Source organism: Pongo pygmaeus, chromosome 2 (genome assembly GCF_028885625.2).
Source record: "Pongo pygmaeus isolate AG05252 chromosome 2, NHGRI_mPonPyg2-v2.0_pri, whole genome shotgun sequence".
In the NCBI taxonomy this organism is placed as follows: domain Eukaryota; kingdom Metazoa; phylum Chordata; class Mammalia; order Primates; family Hominidae; genus Pongo; species Pongo pygmaeus.
In genome coordinates, this window is record NC_085930.1 from 32,702,314 (window position 1) to 32,716,473 (window position 14,160).

At 40.5% G+C, this 14,160-nt stretch overlaps 1 protein-coding gene across 5 annotated transcripts in view; it reads left to right on the forward strand.

Annotated features, from left to right (window-relative positions):
• Window positions 1-14,160, forward strand: part of CMSS1 (cms1 ribosomal small subunit homolog) — a 370,501-nt gene that overhangs the window by 341,374 nt on the left and 14,967 nt on the right. For all 5 annotated transcript variants that reach the window (XM_054482990.2, XM_054482988.2, XM_054482993.2 and 2 more), the window contains 2 exons: window positions 11,030-11,101; window positions 12,907-13,036. In XM_054482990.2, coding sequence (XP_054338965.1) covers window positions 11,030-11,101; window positions 12,907-13,036 — 202 coding nt within the window. The remainder of the gene's footprint in view (window positions 1-11,029; window positions 11,102-12,906; window positions 13,037-14,160) is intronic.

A 14,160-nucleotide genomic window follows, 5' to 3' on the forward strand; every position in this document is an offset into this window, starting at 1 on the left:
CATCCTAGGATGCCCCTTCAGCACCCTCCTGGGCTGGACTCCTTTTTGGCTAAATCCCATAGCTTCCTTTTGTTTGGTTTCACCCTTTATATTCTGAAATACAGCCTTCAGGAAGGAAGTAAATTTTTGGAGACTTCATATTTGAATATGTCTTTATTCTACTCTTACACTTGATTGATACTTTGGCTGGGTATAAAAGTTTAATTTGCAAATAAACTTTATTCATAATTTTGAAAGCATCATTCCATTAAGTTCTAGAATCCATTGCTTTTTAGAAATCTTGTCACTATTCTTTTTTCTGATCCTTTGTATTTTGTATGTTATTATTTTGGAGGGGAAAATTTTAGAATCTTCTTTGCCCATGATTTTCTGAAATTTCACAGTGATGCTCCTTGGTATGGGTATTTTTCATATTCATTGTACCCTATACCTAATGGACTTTCAATTTGGAGTTTTATGTTCTAGAAAGTTTCCTTCAGGCAACACAAAAGTTTGTCATGTATTATTTCTTTTTTTTAAATTTTATTTTGTCGTGTTATTTCTTTGATGACTCCTTTTTAGAGACAAGGGTCTCACTTTGTCACTCATGGAGTGCAGTGGTACAATCATAGCTCACTGCAACGTTGAACTCCTGGGCTCAAGAGGTCCTCCTGCCTCAGCCTCCCAAGTAGCTAGGAGTACAAGTACACGCCACCACACTAGCTAATGTTTTTCTTTTCTTTTTTTTTTTTTTTTTTTTTTTTTTGAGGCAGAGTCTGGCTCTGTCACCCAGGCTGGAGTGCAGTGACGCAATCTTGGTTCACTGCAACCTCTGCCTCCCGGGTTCAAGAGATTTTCCTGCCTCAGCCCCCTAAGTAGCTGGGATTACAGGCATGCGCCATCACGCCCAGCTAATTTTTGTATTTTTAGTACAGACGGGGTTTCACCATGTTGGTCAGGCTGGTCTTGAACTGCTGACCTCGTCATGATCCGCCCTCCTCGGCCTCCCAAAGTGCTAGGACTACAGGCGTGAGCCACCACGCCCAGCCTTTTTGTTTGTTTGTTTTTGTTTTTGAGACGGAGTCTCTTTCTGTCACCCAGGCTGGCGTGCAGTGGCACGATCTCGGCTCACTGCAAGCTCTGCCTCCTGGGTTCACGCCATTCTCCTGCCTCAGCCTCCTCAGTAGCTGAGACTACCGGCGCCCGCCACCACGCCTGGCTAATTTTTTGTATTTTTAGTAGAGATGGAGTTTCACCATGTTAGCCAGGATGGTCTCGATCTCCTGACCTCGTGATCCGCCTGCCTCGGCCTCCCAAAGTGCTGGGATTACAGGTGTGACCCACTGCACCCAGCTGTTTTTTTTTTGTTGTTGTTGTTGTTGTTGAGACAGGGTCTCACTATGTAACCAGGGCTGGTCTCAAACTCCTGGCCTCAAGCAGTCCTCCCACCTTGGCCCCACAAAGCACTAGGATTACAGGCATCAGACACCATGCCAAGCCCCATACTGTTTTATGTGACCTCTTTTTCTATAATATCATTTATTGAAAAATTGAATCTCTTGGGTTGATTCTCTGATTTTCTCACCACTTTTTTCTTTTCATTCATCTCTTTCTGGGAGATTGCCTCTACTTTATCTTCAAGCCTTCCTCGTTTATTTTTATCCCACCTTTCTTATTTGTTTTAATGCTTAACTGTTTTTCCCATTTTTACAGCATCTTGTTCTTGTTTCATGGTTGCAAAATCTTCCCTTATCTCTCTGAGGATACTAATTGTCATTATTTTGAGGTACCGTCCCACTGTTCTCTAGGTTCATTTTTCTTTTTATTATTTGTTTGCTTTTGTGTTGGAGACTTTCCTTAGATGTCTGATGAACCTTAGCTATCCATTCTTTTTTTTTTTATTATTATACTTTAAGTTTTAGGGTACATGTGCACAACGTGCAGATTTGTTACATATGTATACATGTGCCATGTTGGTGTGCTGCACCCATTAACTCGTCATTTAGCATTAGGTATATCTCCTAATGCTATCCCTCCCCCCACCCCACAACAGTGCCCGGAGTATGATGTTCCCCTTCCTGTGTCCATGTGTTCTCATTGTTCAATTCCCACCTATGAGTGAGAACATGCGGTGTTTGGTTTTTTGTCCTTGTGATAGTTTGCTGAGAATGATGGTTTCCAGTTTCATCCATGTCCCTTCAAAGGACATGAACTCTTCATTTTTTATGGCTGCATAGTATTCCATGGTGCATATGTGCCACATTTTCTTAATCCAGTCTATCATTGTTGGACATTTGGGTTGGTTCCAAGTCTTTGCTATTGTGAATAGTGTCACAATAAACATACGTGTGCATGTGTCTTTATAGCAGCATGATTTATAATCCTTTGGGTATATGCCCAGTATTGGGATGGCTGGGTCAAATGGTATCTCTGGTTCTAGATCCCTGAGAAATCGCCACACTGACTTCCACAATGGTTGAACTAGTTTACAGTCCCACCAACAGTGTAAAAGTGTTCCTATTTCTCCACATCCTCTCCAGCACCTGTTGTTTCCTGACTTTTTAATGATCGCCATTCTAACTGGTGTGAGATGGTTGTGGTTTTGATTTGCATTTCTCTGATGGCCAGTGATGATGAACATTTTTTCAGGTGTTTTTTGGCTGCATAAATGTCTTCTTTTGATAAGTGTCTGTTCATATCCTTCACCCACTTTTTGATGGGGTTGTTTGTTTTTTTCTTGTAAATTTGTTTGAGTCCATTGTAGATTCTGGATATTAGCCCTTTGTCAGATGAGTAGGTTGCGAAAATTTTCTCCCATTCTGTAGGTTGCCTGTTCACTCTGATGGTAGTTTCTTTTGCTGTGCAGAAGCTCTTTACTTTAATTAGATCCCATTTGTCAATTTTGGCTTTTGTTGCCATTGCTTTTGGTGTTTTAGACATGAAGTCCTTGCCCATGCCTATGTCCTGAATGGTACTGCCTAGGTTTTCTTCTAGGGTTTTTATGGTTTTAGCTCTAACTTGTAAGTCTTTAATCCATCTTGAATTAATTTTTGTGTAAGGTGTAAGGAAGGGATCCAGTTTCAGCTTTCTACATACGGCTAGCCAGTTTTCCCAGCACCATTTATTAAATAGGGAATCCTTTCCCCATTGCCTGTTTTTGTCAGGTTTGTCAAAGATCAGATGGTTGTAGATATGTGGCATTATTTCTGAGGGCTCTGTTCTGTTCCATTGATCTACATCTCTGTTTTGGTCCCAGTACCGTGCTGTTTTGGTTACTGTAGCCTTGTAGTATAGTTTGAGGTCAGGTAGCGTGATGCCTCCAGAAAGCTGGAGTTCTTTTGGCTTAGGATTGACTTGGCGATGCGGGCTCTTTTTTGGTTCCATATGAACTTTAAAGTAGTTTTTTCCAATTCTGTGAAGAAAGTCATTGGTAGTTTGATGGGGATGGCATTGAATCTATAAATCACCTTGAGTAGTATGGCCATTTTCACGATATTGATTCTTCCTACCCATGAGCATGGAATGTTCTTCCATTTGTTTGTATCTTCTTTTATTTCATTGAGCAGTGGTTTGTAGTTCTCCTTGAAGAGGTCCTTCACATCCCTTGTAAGTTGGATTCCTAGGTATTTTATTCTCTTTGAAGCAATTGTGAATGGGAGTTCACTCATGATTTGGCTCTCTGTTTGTCTGTTCTTGGTGTATAAGAATGCTTGTGATTTTTGTACATTGATTTTGTATCCTAAGACTTTGCTGAAGTTGCTTATCAGCTTAAGGAGATTTTGGGCTGAGACAGTGGGGTTTTCTAGATATACAATCATGTCATCTGCAAACTGGGACAATTTGACTTCCTCTTTTCCTAATTGAATACCTTTATTTCCTTCTCCTGCCTGATTGCCCTGGCCAGAACTTCCAATACTATGTTGAATAGGAGTGGTGAAAGAGGGCATCCCTGTCTTGTGCCAGTTTTCAAAGGGAATGCTTCCAGTTTTTGCCCATTCAGTATGATATTGGCTGTGGGTTTGTCATAGATAGCTCTTATTATTTTGAGATACATCCCATCAATACCTAATTTATTGAGATTTTTTAGCATGAAGGGTTGTTGAATTTTGTCAAAGGCCATTTCTGCATCTATTGAGATAAACATGTGGTTTTTGTCTTTGGTTCTGTTTATATGCTGGATTACATTTATTGATTTGCGTATGTTGAACCAGCCTTGCATCCCAGGGATGAAGCCCACTTGATCATGGTGGATAAGCTTTTTGATGCGCTGCTGGATTCGGTTTGCCAGTATTTTATTGAGAATTTTTGCATCAATGTTCATCAAGGATATTGGTCAAAATTCTCTTTTTTGGTTGTGTCCCTGCCAGGCTTTGGTATCAGGATGATGCTGGCCTCATAAAATGAGTTAGGGAGGATTCCCTCTTTTTCTATTGATTGGAATAGTTTCCGAAGGAATGGTACCAGCTCCTCCTTGTACCTCTGGTAGAATTCGGCTGTGAATCCATCTGGTTCTGGACTCTTTTTGGTTGGTAAGCTATTGATTATTGCCACAATTTCAGCTCCTGTTATTGGTCTATTCAGAGATTCAACTTCTCCTGGTTTAGTCTTTGGAGGGTGTATGTGTCGAGGAATTTATCCATTTCTTGTAGATTTTCTAGTCAATTTGCGTAGAGGTGTTTGTAGTATTTTCTCTGATGGTAGTTTGTATTTCTGTGGGATCAGTGGTGATATCCCCGTTATCATTTTTTATTGCGTCTATTTGATTCTTCTCTCTTTTCTTCTTTATTAGTCTTGCTAGTGGTCTATCGATTTTGTTGATCTTTTAAAAAAACCAGCTCCTGGATTCATTAATTTTTTGAAGGGTTTTTTTGTGTCTCTATTTCCTTCAGTTCTGCTCTGATTTTAGTTATTTCTTGCCTTCTGCTAGCTTTTGAATGTGTTTGCTCTTGCTTTTCTAGTTCTTTTAATTGTGATGTTAGGGTGTCAATTTTGGATCTTTCCTGCTTTCTCTTGTGGGCATTTAGTGCTATAAATTTCCCTCTACACACTGCTTTGAATGTGTCCCAGAGATTCTGGTATGTTGTGTCTTTGTTCTCGTTGGTTTCAAAGAACATCTTTATTTCTGCCTTCATTTCGTTATGTACCCAGTAGTCATTCAGGAGCAGGTTGTTCAGTTTCCATGTAGTTGAGCGGTTTTGAGTGAGTTTCTTAGTCCTGAGTTCTAGTTTGATTGCACTGTGGTCTGAGAGACAGTTTGTTATAATTTCTGTTCTTTTACATTTGCTGAGGAGTGCTTTACTTCCTACTATGTGGTCAATTTTGGAATATGTGTGGTGTGGTGCTGAAAAAAATGTATATTCTGTTGATTTGGGGTGGAGAGTTCTGTAGATGTCTATTAGGTCTGCTTGGTGCAGAGCTGAATTCAGCTACTGGGTATCCTTGTTAACTTTCTGTCTCGTTGATCTGTCTAATGTTGACAGTGGGTGTTAAAGTCTCCCATTATTATTGTGTGGGAGTCTAAGTCTCTTTGTAGGTCACTAAGGACTTACTTTATGAATCTGGGTGCTCCTGTATTGGGTGCATATATATTTAGGATAGTTAGCTCTTCTTGTTGAATCGATCCCTTTACCATTATGTAATGGCCTTCTTTGTCTCTTTTGATCTTTGTTCGGTTAAAGTCTGTTTTATCAGAGACTAGAATTGCAACCCCTGCCTTTCTTTGTTTTCCATTTGCTTGGTAGATCCTCCTCCATCCCTTTATTTTGAGCATATGTGTGTCTCTGCACGTGAGATGGGTTTCCTGAATACAGCACACTGATGGGTCTTGACTCTTTATCCAATTTGCCAGTCTGTGTCTTTTAATTGGAGCATTTAGTCCATTTACATTTAAAGTTAATATTGTTATGTGTGTATTTGGTCCTGTCATTATGATGTTAGCTGGTTATTTTGCTCGTTAGTTGATGCAGTTTCTTCCTAGCTTTGATGGTCTTTACATTTTGGCATGTTTTTGCAGTGGCTGGTACCGGTTGTGCCTTTCCATGTTGAGTGCTTCCTTCAGGAGCTCTTTTAGGGCAGGCCTGGTGGTGACAAAATCTCTCAGCATTTGCTTGTCCGTAAAGTATTTTATTTCTCCTTCACTTATGAAGCTTAGTTTGACTGGATATGAAATTCTGGGTTGAAAATTCTTTTCTTTAAGAATGTTGAATATTGGCCCCCACTCTCTTCTGGCTTGTAGAGTTTCTGCTGACAGATCAGCTGTTAGTCTGATGGGCTTCCCTTTGTGGGTAACCCAACCTTTCTCTCTGGCTGCCCTTAACATTTTTTCCTTCATTTCAACTTTGGTGAATCTGACAATTATGTGTCTTGGAGTTGCTCTTCTCGAGGAGTATCTTTGTGGTGTTCTCTGTATTTCCTGAATCTGAATGTTGGCCTGCCTTGCTAGATTGGGGAAGTTCTCCTGGATAATATCCTGCAGAGTGTTTTCCAGCTTGGTTCCTTTCTCCCCGTCATTGTCAGGTACACCAATCAGACATAGATTTGGTCTTTTCACATACTCCCATATTTCTTGGAGGCTTTGTTCATTTCTTTTTATTCTCTTTTCTCTAAACTTCCCTTCTCACTTCATTTCATTCATTTCGTCTTCCATCACTGAGACCCTTTCGTCCGGTTGATCGCATCGGCTCCTGAGGCTTCTGCATTCTTCACGTAGTTCTCGAGCCTTGGCTTTCAGCTCCATCAGGTCCTTTAAGGACTTCTCTGCATTGGTTATTCGAGTTATCCATTCGTTTAATTTTTTTTCAAAGTTTTTGACTTCTTTGCCATTGGTTTGAATTTCCTCCTGTAGCTCGGAGTAGTTTGATCGTCTGAAGCCTTATTCTCTCAGCTCGTCAAAGTCATTTTCCGTCCAGCTTTGTTCCGTTGCTGGTGAGGAGCTGCGTTCCTTTGGAGGAGGAGAGGCGCTCTGCTTTTTAGAGTTTCCAGTTTTTCTGCTCTGTTTTTTCCCCATCTTTGTGGTTTTATCTACTTTTGGTCTTTGATGATGGTAACGTACAGAAGGGTTTTTGGTGTGGATGTCCTTTCTGTTTGTTAGTTTTCCTTCTAACAGACAGGACTCTCAGCTGCAGGTTGTTGGAGTTTGCTAGAGGTCCACTCCAGACCCTCTTTGCCTGGGTATCAGCAGCGGTGGCTGCAGAACAGCGGTGGCTGTAGAACAGCAGATCTTGGTGAACCACAAATGCTGCTGCCTGATCGTTCCTCTGGAAGTTTTGTCTCAGAGGAGTACCTGGCCGTGTGAGGTGTTGGTCTGCCCCTACTGGGGGGTGCCTCCCAGTTAGGCTGCTCGGGGGTCAAGGACCCACTTGAGGAGGCAGTCTGCCCGTTCTCAGATCTCCAGCTGCATGCTGGGAGAACCGCTACTTTCTTCAAAGCTGTCAGACAGGGACATTTAAGTCTGCAGAGGTTACTGCTGTCTTTTTGTTTGTCTGTGCCCTGCCCCCAGAGGTGGAGCCTACAGAGGCAGGCAGGCCTCCTTGAGCTGTGGTGGGCTCCACCCAGTTCGAGCTTCCCAACTGCTTTGTTTACCTAATCAAGCCTGGGCAATGGCAGGCGCCCCTCCCCCAGCCTTGCTGCCACCTTGCAGTTTGATCTCAGACTGCTGTGCTGGCAATCAGTGAGACTCCGTGGGTGTAGGACCCTCCGAGCCAGGTGCGGGATATAATCTCCTGGTGTGCCATTTTTTAAGCCCGTTGGAAAAGCGCAGTATTAGGGTGGGAGTGACCCGATTTTCCAGATGCCGTCTGTCACCCCTTTCTTTGACTAGGAAAGGGAACTCCCTGACCCCTTGCGTTTCCCGAGTGAGGCTATGCCTCGCCCTGCTTCAGCTTGCGCACAGTGTGCTGCACCCACTGTTCTGCACCCACTGTCTGGCATTCCCCAGTGAGATGAACCCAGTACCTCAGATGGAAATGCAGAAATCACCCGTCTTCTGCGTGGTTCACGCTGGGAGCTGTAGACCGGAGCTGTTCCTATTCGGCCATCTTGGCTCCACCAGCTATGCATTCTTGTTGAAGAGAGATACACTGAAACAGTGATGAGTTGGGTTTGTCAATTAGTGTATTCATGGTAGGGTGATAGGATAACAAGCTGGATTTTTTACGATGGAACTCCCAAACGTCACTGTCTGATGGTATTTCTTTTAGGCCATTCCATTTTTCCAAAGAGGAATTCAGTAGTCTCCTGCCTGCAATATGTAAGCACGGAATAGGGGCAGGAAATGGAGGCAAGCCTCAACCTCTGCCCTTACTCCCCTGGCCCAGCCTTGATCCTCTTGATCTCTTCAGAGAACAGATCTCCAGTCGGCTGGCAGGACAGGCAAGGTGAAAGAAAGCAGTAATGGGATAGTTGCTTGGCTACCAGGGGAGGAGATATCACCTAGTGGGGGACAGGGGTAGCTAATCATTCTAAATATAAACTTTCAGCCAATCTCTTCCTTTTTAACCCTTTACTCTCTGTAGTACTTTGTGCCTCCAAAGTACTGGACCTTCTCAGAGTCAAGCGGGTCAAAGACTCACTTATTGTTAGCTTCCACTCCTTCTGAAACCCAGATGCTAGCTTTCTCTCTGTGCCAAGTCACTTCTATCCAGCTCCAGCCACTTTCCATTTTCCAAAAAGTTGTTGAAATTTCTCCATTACTGTTGTTCTCTCTCCTGGTTTCTTGGTTTTTATATAGATCCTGCTCAATAGATCCTTTTCAATGCCCTTTATTTTCAGTTTACTGGTATTTTGAGGTTCATTTGCCATGTGTAACCAGGAGAATCATTCTTAAAGTAATTTTTGATACTTTAAGGAATTGAAAATATGCTCTAGTTGCTTCCCTTTAAAGCAACATTTTTTTAGGGGAGTGTGATTCTTCAGACTACATATTTAAAATTGCTACATTTTATATAAAGAAATGACATTACTTATCAACTGTCAAAGTCACACAGTGCAGAACTGGTTTCCAGAAATGCTTAGTGGCTTGGCCGGATTCTTTCACATCTTCCTACCTAGTCTCCCTGAGGGTAAACAGCAGCATTCATAAAGCAGTTAACTAAATGTAAGAATTTTCAATACTGTGGATTTGGATTTCTTCATAAAGTCATCTCACCTTTTATGGAAATTGACCCCATAAAATTAGCCTCTTCATTGGCACCCTACCACAGCCAGCTAAAGTGACTAGTCTCCAAAACCAAAGATTATTTTGCATTTCCTTTAGGATGATGTAAGAATTTGAACCTATCATTTACCTGAAGCAATATCATGGCTAAAGCAGTTCATCAAGCATGTTTCTTTTTCCTATGCATGATTCAGAATTACGTTTTTATTTTTTCTCCCAGAATTAAAGAGTCCATATTCTTACAATTGAGCTCATTTCTAGATTTAATTTATGTCATGTTTTAATTCATTGGCTTTGTAAACCTAGCACAAATGCAACCAGTACACTGAACATATTCCTCGAGAACACCTCCATATGCTAAATAGATTGTAACAGGTTTCTAAATATGCTTCCCAAAAATCTTGATACTGGTCAAGATAATGCAGTATAGTTTAAGGGATCTGCTAATCATATCCCGGCCTTTGCCTTAGGAACATGAGCTGAACGCTGGCCTGGTTTGTAATTGGACTCTTATGGCCATCTGGCAGCTTCTGTGACATATTAGTGGCCTTGGCACAGTCTCTAATTGGCATGTACCAGCATCAAATTGGCATGTATCTACATCCACAAGACAGTTTAACTTTCTAAATAAAAGAAGCCATATCTCTCTTTTCTTTAGCTGTGATGCAATTGCTCTTTGCAGGTTTTTTGTTTTATCTTAGAGGAAACTAAAATTTCAAGATTTCCCATGTCACTTTAATCCTGAACTTTTTAAATCTATTTCTGTAATAACTAAAAGAGATTCTTGAAACTGCTGGTCTTTGGCCCCATGTCTTGACGAAATTATGTAGTATTATATCTTTCTCTCTGACTTCAGGCCATAGACATTCTCAATCTGCAGGCTGTCTGCAAGCTTTCATAGAAAGATTCATCTGTAATCATTTTAACAGAGCCAGTGGAGAAAAGATTGCTTTAGTTAGTAGCTTATCAGTTTAAACTGCGTATTCTCTGGTTGGAATGGAAAGTTAATCAAGGAAAACTCAGAGTAAGTTTTCACTTACATTTTATATCTTACTTGGCAACTTGTTTGACAATGTTGCATAAAAGGTCCAGCACAGGAAACATTTTATACTCCTGCTTATGATTAATAAATATGGAATCTGGGGCATTCTATTTTGTAAATCAAGGTCTTAGTCCAAATTTCCTGTTTTTCTACATTAGAAAAAAGCCCTCAGGGTAAAAATAGCACTAAGCTGGGGTACTCAGGGGTCAAGGCAACAGGCAAAACAGATTACTCTAGATACTGTGGTGCTGAGACTGTTATCAGACTAGTAGCAAAGACATTCATTTTGTAGTCATTATAGCAAAGGCATTTGATGCAGCTGGTTTATAAAAACGTAAGTTAATATATCCTACTTTGGATTTTCTATGCTTATTGAAAAGAGGAAAGGAATGGATAATACAAAACAATAAACCAGTGACTTGGAAATGTAGGCTCACACACAGCTGCTAGTTAATGGAAAACCCTAGTCACTCTAGTCAAAGACTGTCTTACCACATCTTAATTTTAATCACATCGATTTCTGCTGTGTTATACAAACTCAGCCACTGTCTTCAATCTCCAATACACTGCACTTCCACACCAAGCACACATACATACACACTTACTCACAATTTGATCTTGCTCAAAGATTCTCCAGTCTTAAGTCATCTGCACTTTCTGACTTTCTCAAATTCTCTCAGCCCAACCGCTGCATAGTAACCTACAGTAGATCTTCCAGCATCTCTCTTTCTGTAGAATATTACCAAGATACTCTGAAGAATACATGCATGGCAGAAAGTACTTTGGGGTTCATGCCACTAATTGACACTTTATCATGAAAAGATTAAAATGTTCTCATTTGTATTTCTTAATAGCCTAAAGAATGTTTTTTGATACAACCAAAGGAAAGAAAAGAGAATACCACCAAGACCAGGAAAAGGAGAAAGGTAATATTAATAATTTCTTAAATTTGTATGGCCCCACATGGTTTCCATCACATTTTTATATATCATACTTTCATGAGGCAACTATTGTAATCCCCACCTAAGAGATGCAGACATTGTAAGATTCCTTGAGGTTTGGTGACTTTCCTAAGGTCACTACTAATAAGTGTTTCTGTTGGAGCTAAGAATAAATTCTTCTGTCTTCTATTTCAGTCCTGTGGAGTGCCAAATATCTTTGTTACCCACCCTATGTTTTCAGTGTGGTCAGATGTCAGACATAGATTTCTAATTCTAGAAGGAGTCCAGAGCTATCCTCCCCCGGCCCTTCTGGCTCTGTCCATGAAAAGAAATATACCAACCTCCTTTTTCTATTCATTCCAGATTTTAAGACCTTATACCTTAAAGTATGAATAAAAAGAAAATAATAAGCGGATGAAGGTAGTATGAGGCACTTCTGACTAATTTGGAACCATAAATTAAGTCAAAAAAGCTCCCCCACCTCGCATTTTGATATTTGCTGGTGAGCATAGGAAAGACTCTTTCTCATATAAAAACTTTTTTATGGCTCTGCCTTGGAGAAAGTATGGTTAGCTATGACCTTGTCCCACAGTTGTGAAAACAGCAGTGTAATTCTCTCCCTGCCAAGAGGGGTCTGCTGCTGAAGTCAGCCGAGGAAATACTATTGGGATTAGAGGAAAGAAGATGGACTCAAACCTATTACTTAACAGCAAGCTTTTAGAAAACTGAGAGTGTGTGTGCATATGTTTTCTTTTCTTACAAATGGCCAAATAGGAAAATGGGAGATGCCAAATTGGCTAAGGTTTGGCAAGTCCTTAAAGAAGTGACTTTAACTTCTCTTTGATAATTTGTACACTAATGGCCTTCTAGAGTGTTAAGTTCTTGGTGGCTCAAGGTCAAAACTCTAGCTAGATAGTTTAGTCTTGACTGAGTGGGCACGCTAAAATGTGCCCACTGGTGACATATTTTTAAAAGTTAATTACTTTGACAGAGCCTTGACCATTCTTGGCAAGTATGTAGAAATGAGGATATTGTAGAAGGAAGGGGAAAAGCTGGGGTCTGGGGTGGGGAATGCTCCTTCTGGGTCTTTGGTGGAACACTAGAAGGAAGTGAGAAGGGAAGCTTATGATGGAAATAAATGAATGATTGTGGGTTTCTACTACACTGCAGCATTCAATACATGCTACACAAATGAGTCCAAATCAAAATTGATGTTGGAAAGTATTTCCTGTAATATTTTTTCTACTTTCCATAGGGCCACTTTAATACCATCAGTTATCCAAGACCTGAGAATCAAGGGTGTTAAGTCCCCTTCTCAGTAGGCCCCTATGCTCAGATTCCTACTGCAGGTTTTACACTAATGACAGAAATCCAAACTAAGACTCAGCACCTCAAAAACCAGATTGGGCAAGAAATTCTCAAAATTCTAATCCTACAGGAATATAAATCATCTAGGGCTAAAAGAGAGCTTTCCATAGCAATGAGATTTCTTTACTTTTAACAGAAAATAATACCCCAGTATGGAGATGCCTGCAAAAATTTAGTTCTCTTGGAAGTCATAGACCAAGAGTTACAGGAAGCCTTCTAGATCATGTTTTCATTTTTCAAAGCAATAGTTATGTCCAAGAAGTATTTGGTGAATTTTCTCAAATGTATTTATTAAAACCCACATTCACACTTGGCTAACACCAAAAGCTATGTGCCGTTTAAATGCCAGAGGAACTAACCTATTCCAACCAAATGCCATTTTAAAATATGTCGTCCCATTTTTCTTCCTTCTCATATCTTAGAAGAAAATTACTGATGTTCTTGCAAAATCAGAACCAAAACCAGGGTTACCTGAAGACCTACAGAAGCTGATAAAGGACTATTACAGCAGCAGACGCTCGGTGATTGAATTAGAAGAACTGAACCTGCCAGGTATAGCCAAGCTTCAATTTTCCTAATGACAAGTAGCAAAATATAAGTATCTGTTATGGTTAGATGTCTCAGGCAGTCAATTAACACATTTTCCAGCCAGCGTGGTGGCTCATGCCTATAATCCCAGTACTTTGGGAGGCTGAGGCTAGAGGATCGCTTGAGCCCAGATGTTTGAAACCAGCCTGGGCAATATAGTGAGACCTCATCGCTATTAAAAATAAGAATAATAATAATAATTGTTTAAAGAGACATACTTTCAGGCCGGGCACAGTGGCTCACGCCTATAATCCCAGCACTCTGGGAGCTGAGGTGGGTGGATCACTTGAGGTCAAGAGTTCGAGACCAGCCTGGCCAACATAGTGAAACCCCGTCTCTACTAAAAATACAAAAATTAGCTGGGTGTGGTAGCACACACCTGTGATCCCACCTACTTGGGAGGCTGAGGCAGAAGAATCACTTGAATCTGGGAGGCTGAGGTTACAATGAGCCAAGATCACACCATTGCACTCCAGCCTGGGGGACAGAGTGAGACACCATCTCAAAGAAAAAAAAGAAACATAATACTTCTTTTCCTCAATCTAATAGTTTTAACTGATAGATTATATCCTTACTGGATGCTAAACAGTATTTGTCAAATCTAATACTAAGATTTGTGATTGCATTTTTTTATTCAAAAGGCTAATTGTTGGGTGTGCATGTTTTTAACAGACTATTCAACGAGTAGGAATTCATCATGAGGATAGAAGTTAAAGTACACATTTAAAAGTATAGATGTGAAACACTGATTTACTCAACTATTATAGACAAGAACTTTAGCCTTAATAAGCAATTTAGTTTTGTTGTTGCTCTTATCATGGATTTCTAGTCATGGTTTTTAGAATAGTATTTTAGGTTGCAGGCCAGACTCTTTCAAGCAAACTATCAAAAGGTAGGAACAAAATTCTGCATGTTTTGCGAGGCTGACACTTTGCCTCAGGGGATTCTTAAGCCTACTAGAATTTTAGATCCTCTGCCTTAGTGTATTTATAATTAAGCTAAAAGATATTACAAAATTTAAACAGCTAATTTTTTAAAAATATTTATTTATTTATTTTAGAGACAGTGTCTTGTTGTGTCGCCCAGGC